Genomic DNA, 25,605 nt, shown 5'->3' with positions numbered 1-25,605 from the left:
TCGCCACTCAATAGGAATGGAATGTTTTTGAACGATAACAGCCCAGCTAGTTGCTGGCTGAGTTAGCTGCCCGCTCAGTAAGTCCTTTGCAGATTTAATTTGAATAAATGTGGCCCAATTTTACACCATACTTATGTGTCTTGTCTCTTTATTTCCCCTCATCTACTCACAAGCAAATTTATATGTGTTAACCATGTCTTTTTGATTGTCTTGGAACTTGTTGAACTTTTTAATCTCTTAGTAGGAATTCAGAATTCAAATAAAAATTAACAAGATTTGAAGTGAAAATTGGCAATCCTCTAACACCGGGGTTGTGTTGATATTCATGCTCCCTTTCACCCCTCTTAAAAAGATGGAGAACTTAAAGGATATGTAAGTCTCTGCTTTTCTTAACTGCTTTGTTCTATTCCTCCATGCTTTAGATGTCTGCAGGAAGTGTGTGTGGACACACACGGACAAGGATTGTTCTGTTTTCATAGTTTTCCACATTCACTCATGTACCATTATTGTTAACATCTATTTTTGTCATAACTAAGCCTTACAATGATTTATTCTAATTGTGATCTAGAATTTGCCAGTAAGAGGCCTTGCATTTTGGTTTTCCCCTGTGCCACAGAAAAGCAAAGACTTGACATATGTAAATTTGCTTTCCACTTCTGAGGACAGACAGGAATGTTCTGCTAAGGCAGAAGGAAAGCTGGTATTTTTGATTTTGTGAACTAAATTGTGTCCAGACATATATATCTGCATCATCAGTAGCTAGCAGCAGCCGCACAACACAGTCAGCCTTTAAAGTAATGACGGGGGAGGTGCTGTTTGATCTACTAAATACTTGGCTGTAATACAAATTCAGGCCTATTTTCAGTCTCCCATCAGTGCACCTATTTTCAAACTTGGAATAAGCACAAAGCAGCTCTGCTGACACGCACAGTTGCATCACAGGCAATTTGTCTCCCTTGAACGACCTTTTTCGTTTTTTACCTCTCAGCCTGTATAACTAACATTTTCACACATTTTTATTTTATGTGGGTGAGGAATTTCTTCAGTCCTGAATGAATGAAAGGGAACTGGAGAGGCGGGGGATGGGGGGAACCACATCAGCTCACTCGGAATGTCATTCCAGAGGTAAGTCCAACACACGCCATCGGAGCTGCTCATTCACGTAGAAGGCAAGAGTTCACACTTGCATATTCTGTTTGCGTGAGAAGCCTCTGCAGTTGATGTAGAATTGTGTGTCTGGTGTTTCAGATTTTGTGGTATTTTGATCTCTGCTTGCATTTCCTTTGCTGCAGCAGCATGATTTTCTACACCTCTGTGAGGGCTAGGAAGACAAAAAAAGTAGATGGAAAATGGCTATGGAGAACAATGATTCAGCAAAGATGACCACCCTCTGAAAAGAGATGCTCTCAAAACTGGCCAAGTTGAAAGTTGCTTCTTATGTCGCATTTTAAGGCACAGAATGACTTCCGTGACAGGTTGCAATGTCTATGCAACTTGCATCTCTGTATTCTGGAAACAGTTTTCAGATCCAAAGATAGGGAAAGAGGCAGGAGGGATGGACTCCAAGGGACTCATCCAACCCCCTACCCCAAGCCAGAAGCCTCCACGCACCAGCTAGTTTACAATGTCCACAGACTAGAAAACAGGAACTATCAAGTTGCCTTTTGGAATAATGCATGAAAGGCACCGTTGTATAAAACTGCCCATATAATTCAGTCTTGAGCTAGGGCTGCACTAAATGTTCTTTGTTCCTTGTCCTGGAATCAACATACTTAACCATACTTGACATAGCAAAACAAAATACCCAGAAAATACTCATCTCGCCAAACATTTGTGTTGTTTTGATGCTGCTTGGTATTCTTTTGTTCTCCTGGCTCCTACTTCTCTGCACTCTTTTCCCTATTTACTTTCACTGTCCTCAATCTTACTGGCAAGAGAACAAAAGGGTCCTGGAAAAGCATCGTAACAACATGAATATGTTTGGAACGAGTCTGTCAAAATAACTGTTGAAAATGGGAACATTTTGATAAAAAAAAAAGAAGAAGTCCCAATTGTTAATGTAGTAGTAGTGGTGGTGGTAATTTATATATATATATAAACACTTAAGATGGTATGGACAACTTATGGCCCTCCAAACATTTTGGCCTACAACTCCCATCTGCCCGAGCCAGCATTGCCAATGGTGAGGGATCATGGGAGTTGTAGGCCAAGACATCTGGAGGGTCACAAGTTGCTGACCCCTGGCCTAAGATAAATTTTGTGCATTCATTCATACAAGTCATTTGCATGTTTGAATGACTTGCACCATCCCGTGCCTTTAAAATGTAACAGAAAAAATGATGTCTCAGAACCCCTGACCCTAGCTATTGAACACCATTTCCTAGTGATACTTCAAATCACCGTACCCAAAAGCTCCTTTACATGTCCTCCATCTGTCATTGTGCAGAAATCAACAGTGCCTAACGGTGCCTCAAGAATGGAAAATGAGATGTCCGTTGTAACTAACTGATCCCCCCCTCACCCCACCCTATAATGGAAATGAAAAGGCTGAAGAAAGAATGCCAAATCCTTTGCCCCTCAGCCTAATAGAGCCGTGCAGATATGCCCCAGCCAAGCATCAAAAGCTGAGTGTTTAAGCACATGATAAGATGAATAAAAAAGGATTAGCTCAGCCAAGGCTTGCTCTGGAGGGATAAAACAACAATGCATGACATTCTCTCTGTGACCCACAAACACCAGTTAATTATGATGCCATTCTAGGATCAATACCTGGTCTGTGAGGATCTTCAAACAAAATTACCTCTGGTCAGTTTGAGGTCAATAAAGAGTGTTATAGGTTTGCTATCATGCTTTTCAAACAACTGTTCTCCCTTTCAAAGTGTTACTCCTAGTGTGAAACAGGTCAGCTGATCCAAAATACAGGGTTCTGTTTTTGTGATACATAACGGTATTCTAAACAGGGTAGCTACTCACAGAGCCCCCTCCCCCACTTCTCCCAAATATTCTTAATAAGTGTATGGCTTGACGGGTGCAGAAAATGTGATTTCCATGTGGATTGGACCCACTGCACATAGTGAACATCTTCCTCAAGAGGAAATTCTCTAAAGAAGCAAGGGTGTCTCCAGTTATGCTTACCTGGATCTGAGAAGTATAACAGATTTCCATCATCGTGGCTCTTTTCCTCTTCTTTCTGTGACACACAGAAAGAGTGCTGTTGTTAGTTATACTGCCAAGGCCAGGTATTTTGAGAATTTTCAAATGATGACATGGTGTCTGAAAGGGGCAAGCTCTGGGCAAAATCTGTTTTAAAAGTATTCCTAATTCTTCATTCATTTGCCCATAAGCTTTCAGTTCTATTCTGTACCTCTGAAAGGCACAAAAGTATGTCCTGTAAAAAAGTGGCTTGGATAGGATTACCAGATCACTATCCAAAAGACCACTAGTAAATAGAAAAATGTACACCAGGGAATGCCTTTGATCCTGGGGTTTAATAAATGCTACCTTCCAACCTCTTAATATAGAGCAGGGCCAGCCCTACCATTAGGTAGAATGAAGCAACCACCTCAGGCGGCAGATGCTGGAGGGGGCAAAAGCAGCCACTCTCCACTCATTTCTCCTGAGTCCCCCCTTTGTCATGCCCTGTCTTGGTGGAAGAGCTGTGTGCGTAACATGGCTTGTGGAGTACCCTCTGAACTAGCTTGCTGCCCTCCAGTTTGGTAGAGGACACTGGGCCATTGCCACAGTGGAAATAAAATTCATTTCCCAATCCAGTTTCCTTCTGAATGTGGAATATGTATCGGGGGAGAGGTACAAAAGCTTTGCCTCAGGGAACAAAATATCTTGGGCTGGGCCAGTCCGCTTGCAACTGCTCTCAGCCCGCTAGCACCTGCCTCCCTATTGAAGAATTGGGAAGTATTTTTCTTGGGAGAAATCAGAAAGATCTCTCTCTCTCTCTCTCTCTCTCTCTCTCTGTCTCATTTCTCTACCAATTATGAACAAGGCCTGAGGCCAATAACTTCCAAAGAGTGGAAAGGGAATATAACATTCACCTACACTTTTCTGATCACTGCTTATATGAAAAACAGCACTAATTTAACCTGGCCATGGACAGAAGAAGCTTTAGAAATCACGTCAGTGAACAAATATGAGGCATGTATTTCTTGTCCTCCTCCTACAGAATACTTTGCTTACTTTTTGTAATGAAGAATCGTCCCAACAATGACCAGGATTACTATTAAAAGTGAAGTGGCTGCTCCAACAATGTAATACAGATGATCCTTAAAAACTGAAGTGACTAAAAAGAAAGAATGGTAAATATTATCAGTATGGCTCAGGGAAAATAGGTTATTTCTGTTAAATGTATTTGTTTATTAAATTTATGTCCTGGCTATCCACCAAAAATAGCATGAAAGGTGGCTATCTATCTATCTATCTATCTATCTATCTATCTATATGATCTTAATTAAAAACATAAAAATAATTAAAAACTAACAATGAAATTATAGACACAACGGATCCAACCAGTTAAAAAGCCCTGAACTCATTAAATGTTCAAATGTGTATTTGCAGTTTTTTATTTATTTAAATTAACAAACACACACACTTTAAAAAACCAGTTTTTCATTTAAGTGTGTGTGTGTGTGTGTGTGTGTGTGTGTGTGTGTGTGTGTACATACTCCCCACCCTATTTTGACTGTATGGACAAAATCTGTTCAGATATCCTGAAATCCAGAAGCCCTGCTGGAATTCACATGGAGTGGAACAAATGTAATGTTGGAATCTTGTAACAATTTCTGAAAGACGATGAGGAATTCACTTATCTCACCTGCTCTGGTGTATTATAACATGGCAAGCTAGTATAACAATCCTAAGCAGTGGAGAACTCAGAATAGTATACTGAAACTATTGTCTAACTTGAAGAGTTTAATTCTGGTTCATTGGGCTACTTCCCAAGTCAAAGCAATCACTTCATTTAAGAACGTCCTATTCTAACAACTTTAGGGGAAAAAAAGGCTAGACAAGGAGGCTAGCTCACATTAGCTGCCAAACGTGAAGTGCTCATGCTTGAATGGGGCTGCAGAGGCTTGGACTCTCAGAGGATTTTTTAATTTTATTTTTTTCTTCTCCCCTAGAAATAAGAGGCCATTTTGCAGAATTTTCTCCAAATTTCCTACACCACTTTTTTTTTTTTTTTGGCTGCCTTAATCTCTGCTCCCTGCTTCCCTATTTCCCTGGAATGGTGCCATGTATGCAAAAGGACATTTTGCAGAATTTTCTCCAAATTTTCTTCACCTGTGCGTGTGTGTGTTGGCTGCCTTCCTCTGCCTCAATGCTGTGGAATTATGCCATTTATGGGCCATTGTGGAGGATACAAAATGGCAGCCAGGGCGTTGACACAATTGATGCTGTTGCCACTGTAGTTCCTCCAATATCTCTGCCCACAAATACGGTAGAGAATTTTGAGAGACACTTTTTCACAGCTGTATAATCAAAATGCATTGCCTATGTTGATATATGAGTAAATATGGCTCTGCACCCTTCGGCGGTCTGCCTATTGTACCACACTCATTTTGGAATGTGTCTGTCATTGACCTTAGTACTCTGCAATAGAGATTGCACTCTGGAAATGAACGAAGTGGCATTGAAGGCAAGGAAGACAGAGTCATTCAAAATATCAATTTTCTATCACTGATAGGATTAAAAAAATGCTCACTATCTTAGCCTCATTTCAAGAGGTTTCAGACAAAGAACACACACACCACTCAGTATCAATAACCTTCTCCAAGCAAAAAGGAACCCCGTTTCCCCTTCCCCAGGATTGTCATCTGGGGAGGAGAGCAGGATATTAAGCATCTTGGATCTTTGTACTGTAGACAAATATTAAAGCCTACAATTTTTTTATTATTAAGAGATGGTATCTGAAGTCTGGTTCAGAAAATACACTTCTGCAGCTATCTACAACACCTACATAAAGGTTAGTTTCTTTTTATATATATAAAAAAAAGGAAGAAGGCATGCTTTGAGATAGTCCATCATGTGGCTTACATGTAGAGATCAAAATCTCTATGGTTCAGGGAGGATAACAACCCTCTCTAAAGGCCTTATCACATTCATCCTCAAAAAAAGAAAAAAAAAGCTAGGTAAAGCAGATTAATAATATTCCCATACTGCTGTCTGAGAAGTAAGGTCAAGAGGTAGTGAATGTAGATTTCCTCAAGACCATGTTCATGAACGTAGAACTTGAATATTTCGCTACCTGAACAGTGTGAATCAAGTACAATGTCCACTGAAGTAACTCTCAACCTAAAAAGTTGGGGCATGCTGCATTCATAATCTTCGCTAATTGGTCAGGAAGAATTGGCATTCCTCAGTTGTATACACAAAATCGCTTCTGCAGGTTATCAATCCTCAATTCATTTTTTAGAATGGATTTGCTACCAGGAAAGAGCAGATGCTCTTTGTAAACTGATACTACAGAGCTAGTACACAACGACAAGGCTGTTGTGTGGGTGGTTGTTGCACCATGGGTTGCTGCATTGTGTGAAACCAGCTCCATTAACAAACCATGGTTTGTTAGCCATGAAGAACTCACAAAGAAAACCCATGGTTTGTTGTTGGGTTGTGAACTCTATGTTGTTCATGGTTAACAAACCATGGTTTGTTAGCATGGCTGGGTTCACAGAACACAACCCACAGTTCAGTGACAACCCATACTTAATCTTGAGTGTGGGTTGTCATGATGTGTGAATCTAGTCAATGAATCTGCCCCCACTGTAATCGAAGCTGGAGGACAGAAGCCTTTCAGTAGAGGGCATGCAACACTCCACTTTTCAGCAGAATCTGAACTAGATCTGGAAAAAGCTTTGGGTGCAGGTTGTGTTATATTGAGGGGGGGGGCTGACTGGTTGTTGCTTTCCCCTATTTGCTTCAGGACCTTTGCAGCATATGACAGTTCAATGATGTTGCCTGTGAGCTTTGCTCACTCCCGGCATCCTATCCCTAAGGATGCAGCAGCTGGAGGGCGTCTTAGCCCAACCTTCACAATATCTGTGCTGGGCTTCAGAGCCCTAGCACTGCTGTTGATTGTGGGGGGTGGGGGTGCAATAGCACTCTGCAGCCCAATACAGATGCATCAAGGAGGCAGTTAAACTGCCATGTCCTTTGCATCAGGCCAGCCATCTGCAGCACCTTTTTCACTGAGCACCTGATATTCACTGGTGGGCCACTGTTATCTGGCTAGTAATGCCTGGTCATGGGGGCTCCAGTTCAGGGTAGACAACCTGGCACCCTCCAGATGTTTTGGATGACAACTCCCATAATCCTTCACCATTGGCCATGCTGGCTGGGCCTTATGGGATTTTGCTTCAAAACATCAGCTCTATTTAGTGAGTGATGCTGCTTTTGAGCAAGGGATTATAGTGCCTGGCCTCATAGTCCGTTATTTTTTTATTATTATTTAGTTCAGAGACTATGACTCTAATTTATATCATAGAATCATAGAATAGTAGAGTTGGAAGGGGCCTATAAGGCCATCGAGTCCAACCCCCTGCTCAATGCAGGAATCCACCCTAAAGCATACCTGTTATTGCTTGAAGCTATATATATAGCTTCAAACGATAACAGTTCTTGGGAGTTCTCAGCTTCTTTGTAGTGGCTGATGGACTCCTGCTATTTGTGCATCTTCAGTATTTCAAGTCTAGCTTAACTACCAACTGCAATGTAACAGCCATGATTTCCAAGAAACAAGATGTACAAGTCAGGCACATAGCTTGTCTCTTACATTTGCCCTGTCTTCAAGGGTGGGTGGGGGCGGTGGGGGTGGGGTGGAATAAGCAGGAAGGGACTATTAAACATGTTTTGAAGCTTAGTTTTATTTTAAAGCCTTGGCCAAAAATGTAGTGGGTTTGATTTGATGTTTCCTCTTCACAGGATTCCAGAAATTTTGTGTGTGATTGGTTTCAACCTTCACTGACCTGACTGCAGGTCTATGGTAGAAACATTGACAGCCTTGACAGTTACAATGCAGTAAAACCTAACAAGTGGTTTGAACTGCTTGTTATGTGCTTTGCCACAAAGTGGTTTGCAATGTTTGTTAAGTATACACACTGTGCAGGAACAGGCCTGTGACAGTGAGAAACCACAGAGGCGCATCAAGACCAGGCAAAGGAACTTCGTGCCCAAACAGACGTCACATCTCTGATGTGGTTTCCTCCCACGTGTTTGTTTTTCCATTAAAATGTGTCATGTGAGGAGATTTCAAACATGCTGCCATTTCACCTGGAGTTCTGCTCGCTCTCCTGTGCCTGTCGCTCAAGCATAAGCATCCAGCATTACATCCGAAACCCAAGTGTTCTCTGCAGCCCTGGAGAACTTGCAGCTTCGTGTGGTTTACATTACAAGTATTTTTGAAGAGTAAGCGTTCAAAACATGGGGAGAGGGGAAATCCTTTTTAACAAATTCAAACTGACCAGCGATCATGGCACCAGCAACACTGGGAAAGCCAAATCTAGATTTGCTAGATAGGATGTTGAAATCCAGGGTATCCAAAGTAGTGTTTGCAGAAAGGACATACACTGCTGGACCATATAAAACAGAGCTGTGACCACGACCCACAATAGATCTCTTGGGTTTTAAAGCAACTTTTTCCAAGCTAGAGTCCCCAGCTGTTGTTAGATTACAATCCCCATTATTCCCAGCCAGCACAATTAATGGTTAGAGATGATGGGGCTGTCGTCCATTAGGATCTGAGGATCCTAGCCTGGAAAAAGCTTCTTTATGGTAACAGAAGACTCTCCATTAATTTAGCTGCAACGTACTAACATGGCTCTGGAATATATGAGCTAGAGTCAGGATGATAGCCCAGTGTTAGATAGTAACAGTGCTGAAAACCCAAGGAGTCTGCAAAAAACTTCAAAAGTCTCTCTCTCTCTCTCTCTCCTTGGCAAACACAGAACAATGCAACAAATTATACTCAAGATAAATGAGATACTATATTCAAGATACTTGGAGGAAAAACTAACTTCATATTTTGAGTGTCTGAATTCGGGTTGGGAGTTTGGTTTTAAGGAATAATTTAGATATAGTGGGCATAATGGAAACCTAGAAGAATGAAGAGAAGCAGTGGAATAGTCACCTCTGAAGGACAGATAAGAGGAAGTACTTCGTCACACAGCATATGATTAAATTAAATTATGGAATTCACTGCCACAAGTTGTAGTGATGGCCACCAACATGGACAGCTTTAAACAGGGATTATTAAGCAGATCTATGAAGGATAAGGGTATCAATGGCAACTATATATTACCTCCAGTATCGGAGGCAGTATGCCTCTGTATACAAGTTGCTGGGGAACATGGGTGGGAGGTGCTATTGCACTTACGTCTTACGTGTGGGCATAGCACAGAAGGATGTTCTCTGTGTGAAGAAAATGCTGGACTAGACAGGATTATCACCCTCGGTTTGCTTAGCTGGGCTGCTGACTGCTTTCCTCTTTACCAGAACTGCTAGTTGAGATTTATAGAAAATGTGAGAGTGAAGCGGGGGGTGGGGGGTGGGGAGAGGAGAGTAGTGGTTTGGGTGGAGACATCCCCTTTAAAACTGGAGACAGGAACAGTGACTTTTCTCTGGACAAGCTTGCAGGTTTGGGGCAGGCCTATTCAGCTGTGGTGGCAGCTCTTCCGGACAGCAGTCAACAGAAGCACAGCAACAGGAAGAGAAAGCGGCAGAAAGGTTTGCCAGAAGAGCCAAACCTCAAAGGCAATGAGACTTCACATGAACGAAAGAGAGAAAGAAGGGAGGGAGGGGAGAACAGATATTTCCCTGATATTCCTTTGCACTCCTGGGCTGGAACAGTTAGTTGCTATGCATGCAGAAAATCACAGGTTAAATCTGTGGCATCTCCAGGTACTCAAAAGGGATCTCAGGTATCAGGGGAAAGATGGTTGCCTGATATCTCAGGAAGTTGCAGCCAGTCAGAGCAGACAATACAGGGCTAAATGGGCCACAGATCTTGCTTGGTATAAACTGGCATCCAGAAGTACAATCCTCAGAACTTAGGGATGCTGAGAGTTCCTGGCTCCTCAATGTTTTAAATATTTTAATGTTCAATACTGTATTATTTTGATACTTCCATTGTTACATTATTTTTGGTTATGTTGTTGCTGGTGATGCTGTTGATGTCTTGGTTTTCCTATTGTAAACCATCCTGAGGGCATTTGCTAGTTGCACAGTACATAAATCCAACAAATAAATAAATAGTCCAATGCATCTGGAGGCTACCAGATTAGGGAAGGCTGGGAGAAGGCATTTTTATAGGCCCAAATATTCTTTTGCATTGCATCCGAGCAGGTGCATCTACATGAGAAAGTGGGGAAAGCCGGGCCTACAAACACGTGGTCACATCTGTTTCAGCCCATCCTTGATTTCATCTCTAGATTTCAAAAGGTAGGACTTCAAACACTACATCTTCAGTGTGACTTGTGTACACCAACATCATTCAACGACACATATTCTGTTTTCTTTCCTCTCTACTTCCAATTATGTAGGGAAAGTAGCCTCTAAAAAACTTTCTTCTTTAGCTCCAATCTGCCCTCTTTCTTTCCTGCCTAGTTTTTATCCAGCCCAACTATGATTCATGGTTTCCTCTTTTGACTCCCCAATTCTTTTTAACACAGATATTTTGTACTAGGCAATGGGCAATTTGGCACACATTTAAATGATCAATAATACTAATAGAAGTTCTGCTAATGAGCAACAGCAATTCTTAACTTTTCTTTTACACAGTTAGTACCATAACCCTTCCTTCAACTTACCACTACCACTGCCACCGACAGTCAGTTTTATCCAGCCAGTTGCATTTTTTCCATTTCTTCCAGTGTAAAAACAGCGGTACATTCCAGAGTCAGAAACTGTGATATTATGGAGTACAATTGTGCTATTTGTTTCGGTGGCACAATCCATCTCTACGCGATCTTGGTAATCTGAACCACAGATTAGCATATTAGAATTATCACATTGGACTATGAAGTCCATGCAGTCTACTTGGATCCTTTCCCATATCACTTGATTCACTACTATGTCAGAGTCAAAAGTATGTGTAAAGGTGACACTTTCCCCTGGTTCAGCAAAGATCTGATGATTTGACGAGACTTGAGGTTCAAAATCTCCTGTATAAAAAAGAAAATTGAGAGAGGGAATGAAAAAAGCTATTTGTAATAACAGGTGTAACAATTATAGCTATCAACATATCAAACAACCCACCCACCTCCCCACACACACAATAGGTTATTTCTTGGACAATGTCAAAAGTTCCAAAAGTGAAAAGCTATCTATAACCACTAAATCAGCTAAGAATTAAATCTCAAAGAACCGAAGCGAGTCAAATTAAAATTTTGATTATTTGAATAATGCATTTCCTCCCCCGCCCCCCAAAAAAACTCATCATTGTTCATTTCAGGGATCCCCACCTTGTTGGGTCAGTGGGCTTGTTGGAGAGATTTTGAGAGTGTGCAATGGGAGGCTTGACCATTCATAACATAGCTGCCATGGTGTGCATCACCAGTCACTAAATACAGGCTTCCCAAAAGGCTAATGAGTGATGCCAAAAGGAAAGTAAACTGCCCAGGAACCGACATACAAGACAGAAGTGCAGTCTGAGTTCCAAGACACTAAGCCACTCTATTAAACCCACTGTTTTCTGCTCCATTTCACAATAGGCAAACTGGTCATGCTCAGAGAAACACATGCACAGCATGGTTAAATCTCCACCTCCTCTAGTCCCCCCCCAAAATGTTCTGTACCATCCCTCGGCTTGCCTTTCCTTTTCTTTGCACTGGGCTGCAGGCACCTAAAATGTCCATTTTCTTGGGAATAAAGGATAGTGCTGGAAGCCAGCACTTCGATTTGCAGCAGGCCAGCTGCCCAGATCGAGAAAAAATCTTCAAGAAAAATCAGAAGGGGAAATGAACCAGGCTGTGCCCTCTCTCTCCCCAGGCCAGAAGCAGCGCCCTTAACTACTTCCTGGTTCCTCCCAGGAAGCACAACCTGCTCAAGCCGAATCCAGCAGTTGTTACATTATTGCTTGCTTCTCTTTGAATGGACTCTGGTCTCCTGGAGCATAGAGTCTCCTGCCATAAAGGGCGAGAGCCGGAGGGGCACAGCAGCAAGACTGCAAACTGGTTCTTAACTTTCTTCATGCAGATCTGTGTTGCTCTCATGGAAAATTGGGAAACGTGGATAGCAATTGTAGGCCCTCCAGTGAAAACGATGTAGTACAGCCCGCAGCCATCATCTGAGCTACTTGGCGGCACAATGTCCTCTTGTGGCACCCTTATAGGAAGGTGGTGTCACAGAAAGACATCTTGAGCTTTATCTTAGCATAAGCGAAGCCATATTGATACTGGAGTTGAACTGTTCATAAAAAAAATCTTGTACGGGTACAGAAATAACATTCGAAACATTCAGCTCTTAAGAAAGCTCCTCTTACAAGTCAGACAGGAAAAAGCTGGCTTAACCACAGAAATGTCAGGAACTACTGATCAGCTAACTTTCCTACTGAGTTAGCAGGCGTCCTCTGCACGTTCTCAATTGTTTCATGCTTACATGACCAGAACTGGCTAATAAAGCAGCTGACAAACCCAGCAAGCCTCAGAGGAGGGTGCTCCTTGGCAGAGGTATATCTTCTCTCCATTGCAATGTGACTTCCTTTCTATCAATAAAGGTGTGTTGGAGCGTAAGAAGCGTCTTTGTAATGATTGGGTCACAACAGTGGGGGAAGCAAACATTTTAGCTGGATCTTCTGGCACTTGGGCAACTGCAAAAAAAAGCAACAACTGAAGGAAGCAATAAGAGGGACTCACTAGAGCTCAGAATTGTAGGAAATTCATGCCACTTCCTACCCCCTCCTCCTCATTTTCTTGCCAATTCAAATAAACCAGCTGGACAATCCAGAACTTGGCCTCTCCCCACAGCTAGTGGTGCAGCTAGAGCTGGATGTCAGGGCCAAGGTCCAGGACCCCCCTAAAATGACCATCAGGAGAGTGTCAGGATCAGCGGCATAGAGACCTGGCATCAGCACCTGGGCTGGCATGGTCATGCCGCCCGAGCTAACATTGGTCCCTGCATCCTTCCTTATTTTTAGAAGCATCTTATAGTCAAGGGCTAGCTGGCCTGTACATAGTTACAGATGCTCATTTTATTTTATTTTATTCTTCAAAAACCTTTCCTGCCCCCCCCCCCACAAAAAAACATCCTTATCCCCAAGTAAATGAAAAATGAATTTAGCATCAAGGCAGTTGAAACAAATTCCAGTTTATTCCTGTAGTCATGACGGTGCTATGATTTAAGTGAGTTTAAAATGTGAAAATGCACATGCTCAGAGTATTTCTTCTTTTAATCAGAATTTGCAGGCATTTCCCACACACACCCCACCCCAACATATCAGGACTGAAGAACCAGCCCTAAAGCATGGTTGGGGTGAAAGAAACGTTAGTCGTGCGCTACATGTGACAGTCTAAAGAGGGGACCCCTAGCTGCACCATTAACATTGTCATCAACCTTGGCCCATCCACGCTATCTTCTCTGCCAAGCGATACATTTCTCTGGTGCAGGAAGCAGTATCTTCTATCTGTACTAGCACTGGTGTATGCAACACCTCCACCTATTAGAGTCTTTGCTGATATAGCAGACTACTCATTGCAACGTGTCAGCAAAGCACCACTACCCAGTGCAGACTCCATTGGTTTTATTTTAACTAGCTTCAATATTCAAGACTCTTAAACGTTAATAAGTGTCAGTCCAACTAAGGGATTATTCTAATTTGAAGATACCAGCTTTGGCATGAGCTTCTTTATTATTACATCACAGCAGTCCATATGAGCTTTTCAGCACATTTTATAGTTCTTTATTTCAGATTAGAAAACTGGCTCTTTTTTCTGGCTTTCTTTTCTGCTAAATGTAGGATAATTAATAATGAGAGTGATTCTTTCAATTATTTTAATTAGGCATGTTGGCATATCCTCTTTTTTTTTCTTATTTGGAAATCCATAGTTATCTAGTCCTCCCTTTTCTGTCTATAATGCAAAGAAGGTGTGAAATGCATCATTCTGCATTCTTCCACACGCGTCTAGCTTAAGTGAGTTAAAAGTCCAAGCATTCCAGAAATACACATTTAAGGCTGGATGTTACATTTGTCTCACTTGCTCCATCTTTATACAAAGGTGCTAGAATCCTGCTTTCATTCTTGTGCTACACATGTGCAGGGTTTTTTTTTATCATGGATTTCTGTATCTAAATAATGAAAACTTCCTCAACAATATGCACAGAGAGAATAAGAGAATCTAGATACTTGCATACTACTTCATAGCTCTAAGGTTAAGAGCAAATTATCACTGGACAATATCATAAAAAATGTGTTTGCAGTCGTTAAATCATGTTAACATGGATAGAGTCAATAATAATAATAATAATAATAATAATAATAATAATAATAATAATAATAATAATAATTTTATTTCTTACCCGCTTCCCCATTTTGATCGAGGTGGGGAACAACAATAAATATAAAATATATAAAACTGAATTAAAACATAATATACATTGTTAAAACATCCTAAAAACAACCTGCTGGAAGATATCAGTCTTGATAGCTTTCTTGAATGCTAATAGCACACACCACCTATTATAATTTTAATATGTTGCTAGGTCATGCATTTCTTTTCTAAAGCTGAAAGTCAGAAGTTCAGAATTTAACAGCTCAATTATCTGTCGTACAGAACTGAGATCACTAAAATGATGGTTCCTCATCCTAAATCCTGATCAAGGAATGTGCACCCATAAATAGCTTGTTCCAACAGCCAGTGCTATATCTGTCTTCAACTGCAACTGGCCTCTTACCCTGCAGATAGTGGGACTGTGGAACAGCTGCAGGAATAAGATTAGGTTCTAATGTGTCTACTTCTGGCAAAACAGAAAAGACAATAGAGAAATGCCCTAAGAAATAGGGGGCGTGAGGAATCTCCTTTTATCTTCTTTCCTGTTCTGCTCCACAAATAGACCCTGCTAGGAATATATTTTGCAGCCACTAAGGCTGAGCCTAGGTCCACTTTGCACATCACAAAAAGCCTGGTTTTATTTTACCCTGGGTTGTTATGAACATGGCAGACTGCTTGAATGCTCCCACTGCGAGCGGGAATGGTTGAACAACCCAGAGATGCTCTGTCCCTGGGTTCTTTGCCATGATACGCGAAACAGGCATTATGACTTGACTCTCGCCTGAAAAGCTAGTGTTGGAAGCCAACAAATGCGAGCAAGTGGGCAGCAGCACACACCAGCACTCTGCCGCCTTAACAACCATCCAGGTTGTTGTTGTTGTTTTAAAAAAGTTTCGTTTTAGCATAAGAACTGGGCCATCACAACAGACAGCTCTATAATAATAGAAGAGTGTCTGTTTTTCATTCATTGGACTATTAGAGCTCAGGTTTTGTTTCTTCATCAGCAGATAGTTACAATAGCAAGGATGTTCTTGCAACTTGTTCATTACTCATTTGAAAGTATGCATGCCATTTTTATGACTACCTCTCACAGGTTTCACTATTGCCAGATTTATGGCTTCTTAAGCTACAGATTGGCTCTTCAATTTTCCTTCTGTCATGTAACTACCTCATATTTCTATCATTTTAAACTGCCTTTTAGTGAAATGTAACAATTACCATGACTTGAAATGCTGACACATTGTACATAAACCATAGCTTCATAAAATTAAAGGGGGGGGGGATTATATGAACATACTACATGTAGTACTTTGATTTTCTACATGGTGATAGAGATATGACTATCATTAGCACTTAAGATCCATCTCCATACCACCAAATTCTGCCATTATTCCAACAGTATTAAATCTCCCATAATGTATATAGTACTTATAGGGTACGGTGGTGCATAACTGTGTTCAGCATGATGCAGTAGTTTATTGTAGTTGAGTGAACTCAAGTTTCAAACCATGTCCAGCTGTGGTTAACGCTAACAACATGCAGAATGCTTGCAGACTACACTTTTAACCCTTTTGTGGTTAAGTTTTCCTTAACCACATGCTAACTACAAAGTGGTTAGTGGTGCACCTGATTCCTCCAATTGATCCACCCTGTATCCAAGCAGCCCTAGCGCTAGGAGCCCTGGCAGTTACAGCCCTCATTTTAGAACTGCGACAATGGACTGGATGAGGGCTAATAAACTGAGACTCAATCCAGACAAGACTGAGATGCTGTTAGTAGATGATTCCGCTGAACCGGGGGGTGTTCTACTGGTTCTGGATGGGATTGCACTCACCCTGAAGGAGCAGGTTCGTAGCTTGGGGGTTCTTTTAGACCCATCATTGTCACTTGAGGCTCAGGTGACCTCAGTGGCACGGAGTGCCTTCTACAAACTCCGGTTGGTGGCCCAGCTACGCCCCTATCTAGACAGGGATAACCTGGCTTCAGTTGTCCATGCTCTGGTAACCTCCAAGTTAGATTACTGCAATGCGCTCTACGTAGGGCTGCCTTTGAAGACGGTTCGGAAGCTGCAGCTCGTGCAAAATGCAGCGGCCAGATTGATTTCGGGAACCAGAAGGTTTAGCTATATAACACCTGCTCTGGTCCGCTTGCACTGGCTGCCTGTATGTTTCCGAGCCCAATTCAAGGTGCTGGTTTTAACCTATAAAGCCTTACATGGCTTGGGACCACAATGCCTGATGGAACGCCTCTCCCAACGTGAATATACCCGGTCACTACGTTCAACATCTAAGGTCCTCCTCCGGTTGCCTACTCCAAGAGAGGCTCGGAGTGTGGCAACGAGGGATAGGGCCTTTTCGGTGGTGGCCCCCAGACTGTGGAATGATCTCCCTGATGAGGCTCGCCTGGCACCAACGCTACTATCTTTCCAGCGCCAGGTTAAGACTTTCTTCTTTGCCCAGGCATATGGCGCCACATCCTAATTACCCACATGTTTAGTTTTTAATTGGTTTTTAATGCTTTATGTGTGTGTGTACTGTGTTTTAGAGTTTAAAATTTTGTATACTTGTTTTTACCTCAATTTTAGAATTTCTGTAAACCGCCCAGAGAGCCCCGGCTATGGGAGCGGTATATAAGTGTAAAAAATAAATAAATAAATAAATAAACAAACAGGTACCAATGAAATAAGCAATTACATGCATGCATCACTCCATTTAATGAGCGGTTCCTTTGTTTTCCGCATCGCCATGCCTTCTATACTTCTACAGTCATCACAGGGGAGGCGGAAGCCTTCCGGGACAGCTGCACTAGCTGCGTCATCAGGCAGCGCCGCCACAGTAATCAGAACCTGAGGGGTGTAATAGCGCTTCAACGAAATAGGAGAAATGGATGGGAGGCCACTCAGTGTATTCACAGAACAACAGTTACATACATGGCATTTTTTCACAATAACTATTGTACAAATGGGAAGAAGGAAGGTATACTGAATAGTCAAGCTCCCACAGGCATCTGAAGATTAGGCTAGTGATGGTAATGTAGGTCTACCAATTAGCAAACCTACAACAATCCAAGCTCCCTGAGTCAATAATCATAAATAGAAGTCATTATCTTAAAATTAAGCAGAATCTAAAAAGTGAAACTCAAAATGATGTTAAAATCTATACCTCCCACTATTGATTTAACCCTCAGCTCTAATTAAAAAAATGTCCTTTGATACATCTTAAGTGTTCTTATGGTCAAGATTCAAGCTTTAGCAAGTCTCCAACAGAAGGGATTTTTGTAACTACAGGACAGCCATTCATTCTGTGTCCTTGACTTATTTACTTAGCAGATCAAATCTAGTGCTAAGCAAATGCTTTTAATTGGCCTGATATAAGATAAGGAAGCTTCTTGGCATATTGGACTGCTACAGCCTTTTTCTGAAAATCCAAGCATCAGGGCCAGGCTAGATGTATTATAGGAGACCTGTGATAAGGTATCTTGTCTTTTTGTCTGCTTTGTGTTTTAAGCAAAGATAAAGAAGTTGGGAGATGAGATTATGAATCTGCTATGCCACATTCAGCTTGGTTCAGAGTAATGGTTCCAATGGATCTTCTATTCAGCCTCCTGTCTGAAGATGGTTATCTTATGCCCAAAAATTCATTAACACACTCCTGTCCCCTTTGCTTTTGAAAACAGATAAGCAAAGTGTGTGTGTGTGTGTGTGTGTGTGTGTGTGTGCGTGTGTGTGTGTGTGTGTGAGAGAGAGAGAGAGAGAGAGAGAGAGAGATCGAGAGAGATCCTACAACTTCTAGGTGTGTGTTTTTTCATAATGATTAGTCTGATTCTACATCCTTAATTTCACATCTTCCTTTTACAAATGCATAAAATCTCACTCCAAACCTTCATGCTACCATGGATGGTCCCCTTCAGTTATCTCATAACCATATGTATAAGGTATGGTATTGTGTCAAACATCTATTATCTCCTATTACTGGTTCACAATTACTTTCAGAAATGAGAAATTTACACCAAACACCACATGAATATTTTTGGTTACACAAGAGTATGTACTGCTCTGTACTGAGAACAAAATTGTCACGAGGTTATCCCATGTCTTCTATTGGTTACTCTGGGTTTCTTTTACTTGGCAGAAGCAAGTTATTGACCACAATTGAAGAATGAAAGGAGACTGAATTAAACACATGACAATTATTACATCTGTCAAGCAGAAGAACAGTAAGGAACAGGTTTGACACCGACAATCTATATAAATAAAAATGAAAAAGACCGTTCGTTACTGTCGTTATATCTCCGAAAGTTCTTCACCGATTGCTTTGAAATTTTGACACAGCGTTGCGTTCGAATACGCGAGCGTTGTTATGTAACTATGTTCTATATGGGGTCAAAGGTTTGTCTTAAAATCGAAGAAATAGGCCTCCTCAAAACCAGTCCTGCTGATCATTGTGACATCACCAACCAGTAGGCCAATCCGCTGCCTCTGCCTCCTCTCCTATTTGCATGTACTCTCGCAATTGGCTGAGTGAATATAGATGTCACACCTGTGACAGTTACACGTTCTGAAGAAAGGTAACTGCCAGGAGTTTCCAGTAACCTCCTCACCGTAAAAACATGCTTTTATAGCTCCGAAAGTTCTTCACCAATTGCTTTGAAATTTTGACACAGCGTTGTGTTCGAATACGCGAGCGTTGTTATGTAACTATGTTCTCTATGGGGTCAAAGGTTTGTCTTAAAATCAAAGAAATAGACCTCCTCAAAACCAGTCCTGCTGGTCATTGTGACATCACCAACCAGTAGGCCAATCCACTGCCTCTGCCTCCTCTCCTATTTGCATGTTCTCTCCTATTTGCTCTTATAGGTCATTGTGACATCGCCAACCAGTAGACCAATCCACTGCCTCTGCCTTCTCTCCTATTTGCATGTTCTCTATTTGCTCTGATAAGTCATTGTGACATTGCCAACCAGTAGGCCAATCCACTGCCTCTGCCTTCTCTCTTATTTGCATGTTCTCTCACAATTGGCTGAGTGAATATAGATGTCACACCTGTGACAGTTACACGTTCTGAAGAAAGGTAACTGCCAGGAGTTTCCGCTAACCTCCTCACCGTAAAAACATCCTTTTTAAAAAACCAAACAATTTGCTTTACTTCATCCAAATAATGCCTCACAGAAGATCACACTTAGGTCGTCATACTCGCAGAGCGGAAGCACTGCAACGAGAAATTGGAAATCAGACTGAGGAAGAACGGGCATCAGCAAATGAGAAAAAAAGAAAAAGAATGCCTCAAATACGTGCCAAGGAACCAGGCAAGCAACGTTCAGCCAGACTTGAGGATGCACGATTGCGAGCACGGCAATCGCGTTCTACAGCTTCAGATCTGCTTTGTTCTCAACAGAATGAACGCGACAGGCTGAGAGTGGCTGAAAGACGTCAACGAGAAACAGCACATCAACGTCAAACACGACTCCATGGTAAACAATCACACGATTACAATCGCCTTGCATTCCGGTACAACCCAGCTGATGATTATAGTTTGAGGCGGCATGTTCTCATCGGCACTATGACTGAAGTGTGTCCTTATTGCAGGGCTCTTAAATTTAATGGAGAAACAAAAGGAATGTGTTGCGCTGCTGGAAAAATGAAACTGCCTCAACTTGGAGAACCACCAGATCCATTACAAACCTTGCTTGCCGGATATACCGCAGAATCAAAGCATTTCCTATCTAACATCAGGAAATACAACTCATGCTTCCAAATGACGTCGTTCGGCGCAGAAATCATCACAGCTCCATTTATGCCAACTTTCAAAGTCAAAGGACAAATTTATCATAAAGCCGGCTCCTTCCTTCCGTTTCAAGATAGTCAACATAAATTCCTACAAATGTATTTCATTGGTGATGGCAATGATGAATTGAATGCACGCTGCGGAATTTATACCGGCATAAAAAGGTCCGTCGTTTCAAAACTGCAACAGCTACTTCACGAAAAAAACAATTTAGTACATTTGTTCAAAACAGCAATTGACATGATGCCATCTGATACACACAAGATTGTTATTCATGCTGACAAAACGCCTGCTGGAGAACATGTGCGAAGATTCAATGCTCCAACTATAGACAAAGTGGCAATTGTTATAGTCGGAGATCAATCTTGACAGGACCTTTCAAAGGTGAAGATGTCCTCATTCCTCGCATTCCTATGATTCCAACAGATATGTCATTTCAATTTAAGAGATTGCAATTCCCAATTCAATTGGCGTTTGCAATCACCATCAACAAAGCTCAGGGCCAATCTTTAGAATTGTGCGGTTTAGATCTAGACACAGATTGCTTCTCACATGGACAATTATATGTTGCGTGTTCTAGAGTCGGCAAACCAGACAATCTCTATATCTACACAGACAATGGAACAACTAAAAATATTGTATATCCACAAGCATTGTGAAATTAAACATATTAGAAACATCCGCTTTGTCTTTTCTTTCTTTTCAATTTAACCAGACTGAGCCACAGCAACGCGGCTCCTCTCCTATTTGCATGTTCTCTCCTATTTGCTCTTATAGGTCATTGTGACATCGCCAACCAGTAGGCCAATCCACTGCCTCTGCCTCCTCTCCTATTTGCATGTTCTCTCACAATTGGCTGAGTGAATATAGATGTTACACCTGTGACAGTTATACGTTCTGAAGAAAGGTAACTGCCAGGAGTTTCCACTAACCTCACCGTAAAAACATCCTTTTTTAAAAACCAAACAAAATGCTTTACTTCATCCAAATAATGCCACAGCAACGCGTGGCAGGGTACAGCTAGTAGGAGATAAGAATCTAATCCTGTTGCATTTCAAGAACTGGGCAGCTAATTATTTTTTAACCTTCATGTCGGCATGGAGGATTTTTCTATCACTATGAACTTTTCTTTGTATACTTTTCATTGGGACTTACTGACAAGTTCAAGTGGGGACTCATTGTCTAAAAACAGTTTTCCCCAACCTGGTGCCCTCAAGATACATTTGACTGCAACTCTCATCATCTAAACCAGCATGGCTAATTACAATTCTGGCAATGGGAAGTGTAGTACAAGACATCTGGAGGACACCGGACTTGGAAAGTCTGGTGTAGAACTTCAATTATCCGAAGTCCAGAATGAGAGGTGATGAGACTTTTAAACTAGACTGGAAATCACTGAATAAAAAGGGTGCAGTTAACAGAGACTTCCCATTTAAGGATTGGTAACACTCACATGTCCACTTCTATAATTAAATGCTCCTAGCAGATGGAATAATTGGAATGGATAGCTAGTGCAATTCACCTGTAACAGCTAAGCAACAAAAAAGCAATCATCTTAGTTTTGCTATTTTTCTTCTTCAACTAAAATAGCTTTGAGATGAGACGCATCAAGTCATGGATTCAGTCAGATTTTACAACGAACCATCTACGTTCTCTGAATTACTGGCTAATAATACTGGAAAAGAACCACAAGCCAGTCTTGAAAGAGCAAAGATGCTTATAGATTAGACCAATGGGCCAGTCATTATAAAATAGACATACTCATTTAAACTGAGGTGTAAAATGTTCATTGTTCAAGAGGATATGGGAGAAGAATACACTTTGGATTTTCCATCTCTGGGTGAATGCAGTAGCCAAATAAAAGGCCCCAAATGCCATAAAAAACTCCTCAGTTTATGTATAACTCCTCAGTTATTGTACGAGCCAATATGGCTACAAAGTTATCTTAAACCAAAGCATACACATAGTTATAAATGAAAGAAAGAAATGGAAGTATTGATTTCCATTTTCATTCCAATCTATCCCAAAGTCACAGGAGATAATTAAATTATACATGCAAATATATGTGACTAAACTAATAACTGTTTTTGTTTTGTTTAGAAAACTCGTTTCATGATGAGGCAATTCAGATTAATTAGAGAGTTCTTAATGCATGTTCATCCTTGCGAACATAAATTCAGAACCACATGATGGGAGTGGGGCAGTCACTTGCCTGGGGATGGGTTTTTTTGTTTTGTTTTGTCTTTTATTTTATTTTTAAAAAAGTTTATTATTTATTTATTTATTTATTACATTTTTATACTGCACAATAGCCGAAGCTCTCTGGGTGGTTCACAAAAATTAAAAACCATGAAGAGCATAAAAACAACCAACAAATTTAAAACACACATACGAAATACAATATATTGTTGTTGTTTTACCTCTGTCATATGCATGTTGTGTTCTTCCTTCATTTCTTAAATTTATATATTGTTTAACTGGTGGATGCCCTTATACACCCCAACAATAATAAAATAGCAACCAAAACAATAAACAATAAAAATATCAAAAGATGAAAATACTCACATTAAAAATTCTAAAAGTATTAAAGGGATAGTTTAATAGTCAGTGCCTCAGGTTCGAAATTAAATGTCTTCTGGAAGAGGAAGGTCATAACCTGGCATCTAAACATAGGAGGTGGATCTCCCTGGGAAGCACAGTCCACAGATGGGGAGGAGACTCCAGAGAAGGCTCTTTCCCTAACATCTGCCTGCCAAACCATGGGGGCAGGGGGGGAGCACTGAGAAAAGAGCATCTGACAAATATGTAAACACTCAGACAAGTACATAGGGGATAAAGCACTCCATCGGGTAGACGGAGCCTAAGCCTTGAGACCCAGTATTGGGCAAAAGGTGGGATACATACATACATACATACATACATACTACTACTACTACTACTACTACTACTACTACTACTAATAATAATAATAATAATAATAATGCCATTTAGGGCTGTAAAGGGACTTGGAAACTGACAGGCAGCCAGTGCAATTGACACAGCGCTGGAGTAATATGTTCAAAAGGGCCAATTCCATTAATCAGCCTCGCTGCTCTGTTCTGCACAAAATGAAGTTTCTGGACTGTTTCCAGAGGTAGCCCCATGTATAATACATTGCAATGATTTGTGCGGGAGTTCACCAGTGCATGGCTACTGAAACCATGTGGGCCCCAAGTGATGGACCTGGATGTACAAGCACTTCCCAGACTATGAACTTTCTCTTTGGGTGACCATATAAAAAGGAGGACAGGGCTCCTGTATCTTTAACAGTTGTATTGGAAAAGGAATTTCAGCAGGTGTCATTTGTATGCCTGCATCACCTGGTGAAAGTCCCTCTTCATCACAACAGTTAAAGTTGCAGGAGCTATACTAGAGTGACCAGATACAAAAGAGGGCAGGGCACCTGCAGCTTAAACTGTTGTGATGAAGAAAAACTTTCACCAGTATTTTCTCAGTATTTTAACATCTAAATTTAAACTTTGCTGTTTTAATTCTGTATTTTAATCCTATATCAATTTCTGCTGTGTGGTTTTATCCTGGTTGTGCTCTTTATATTGTATTTTGTATTTGGGTTTTTAGCTTGTTGGATGTTTTATTATGTTCCTAATGGTTTTAATTTTTGTGAACCACCCAGAGAGCTTCGACTATTGGGTGGTATAAAAATGTAATAAATAAAATAAAATAAAATAAATATACAAATGGCACCTCCTGAAATTCCCTTCTCTATGCAACTGTTAAAGATACAGGAGCCCTGTTCTCCTTTTCATATGGTCATCCTTACTTTTGAGGGGGAATGCAAGTCTATTTCAAGAAGTTTGACCGCCACTTAACTTGATAGATGAACCACCTAAAATTGGAGCCTCCATTCTGTTTAGACTGAGATTCAATTTGTTGGCCCTCATCCAGCTCATTACCCAGTCCAAGCACTGGTTCAGGATAGTTGCTGCTTCATCTGCATTTGATGAAAAGGAGACCTAGGAACCGTCAGTGGCTGCTGGACAATGGGTGGTTTGCCTCTGAGCCACTGTCATCCCAGTATCAAGGTAGGCGTGGGGCTATTCCCAAAAAGGCCTGCTTTACTTTTAACCATGAAAATTAATTACTCCTGTTGAGATACATTTAAAAGTTGTGCTGATCAATAATTTAAAAACCATTTAGAAACCATTTTGCTTACCTGATTGAACAACCTCTATTCTCTTTTCCCAGTGTCCAAATGGAAAGGTCTGAAAGGAACATACATAAAAGCCGGTATCTTCCTCGATAACGTTGCTGAAAACCAGAGACTTGTTGTTTGTGGTATCATTACTAACACGGACTCTGAGCTTATATTGGTCTTTAATATATAAAAGATGAGGCAATTTGAAGACCACAATGTTTACTTTGTTATTGCCCTTTTCTTTAATCCATGACATCTGGGATACGTTTGCCGTCTTTGGGTAGACACATTCTAGAGTCATAGCATGGACAAGTTTCACAGTTGAGTCCACATATTTTCTTTTCACTGTGACAGAAACACAGCCTAAAAATTAAAAAAAAATAGTGTTACCTTCATTAAACAATGAACCACAATAACACAAATGACACCTGCACATTTACTGATTGAGCAAAATACTTCAAACCAAAACCCCTTATAGTGTAAACACAAGCCCAGTGATACGATTACTTGTAGGAAAGGATTATTTGGCATGACTTCAGCTGCGATCCTATAGACACTTACCCAGGAGCAAGCCCCATTGAACACGGTAGGATTTACTTTTAAGTAAGCATGTATAGGCTGTTTTACATATAGAAACAAAAGCTATACTTGTACCTTTACCCTGAATAAATTACTTAGAAGGAAGTCCAACTGATTTCAATGGAACCTAACATTTTCTTGCTTAGGATCAGCATGTAAGAAATTAAAGAAAGTAAAAGATTACACCAAGTATGTAAGGGAAAAAATTATCTTACTTTTATATGATTGTAGAACAGCAATAATGAAGACAGCAAGGTAATAATCCATCTCCAACAATCCTAAAAAGACGTGTGATAAAACTTCATGCAAATGTCTGCTATTTCCTGGCCACATGATGTGACTGGTTGTATTTATATCCTCCTGGCATGAATAAGCAAAACAAAAAGGGTTGTCTCTCTTCTAAGAACTGCAGGAGTGTGTCTCTGAAGTGACTACACTATACTCAGTTTTCCACCTATAACAACGGTGTCTGTACATCTACATGGCTTGCAATAATTCTGTGGCAATCTGAGACACTTGATGAATTTACAGTGCAATCCTAGGCATGTCTACTCTGAGG

The 25,605-nt window shown here is 40.9% G+C and overlaps 1 protein-coding gene across 1 annotated transcript; it reads right to left on the bottom strand.

Annotated features, from left to right (window-relative positions):
* Positions 1-1,030: 1,030 nt before the first annotated feature.
* On the bottom strand, positions 1,031-25,379 carry CD226 (CD226 molecule). The gene is made up of 7 exons (XM_063131293.1): positions 25,262-25,379; positions 24,486-24,830; positions 14,893-14,955; positions 10,812-11,165; positions 4,192-4,294; positions 3,136-3,190; positions 1,031-1,321 (listed from the first exon to the last, which is right to left on the bottom strand). The coding sequence occupies exons 1-7, from the start codon at positions 25,377-25,379 to the stop codon at positions 1,178-1,180; spliced, it is 1,182 nt and encodes a 393-aa protein (XP_062987363.1). The 3' UTR covers positions 1,031-1,177.
* Positions 25,380-25,605: the final 226 nt, after the last annotated feature.

The sequence above is a fragment of the Elgaria multicarinata genome, chromosome 7 (genome assembly GCF_023053635.1).
Source record: "Elgaria multicarinata webbii isolate HBS135686 ecotype San Diego chromosome 7, rElgMul1.1.pri, whole genome shotgun sequence".
Taxonomy (NCBI): domain Eukaryota; kingdom Metazoa; phylum Chordata; class Lepidosauria; order Squamata; family Anguidae; genus Elgaria; species Elgaria multicarinata.
This window is presented reverse-complemented; position numbering and strand designations above follow the sequence as displayed.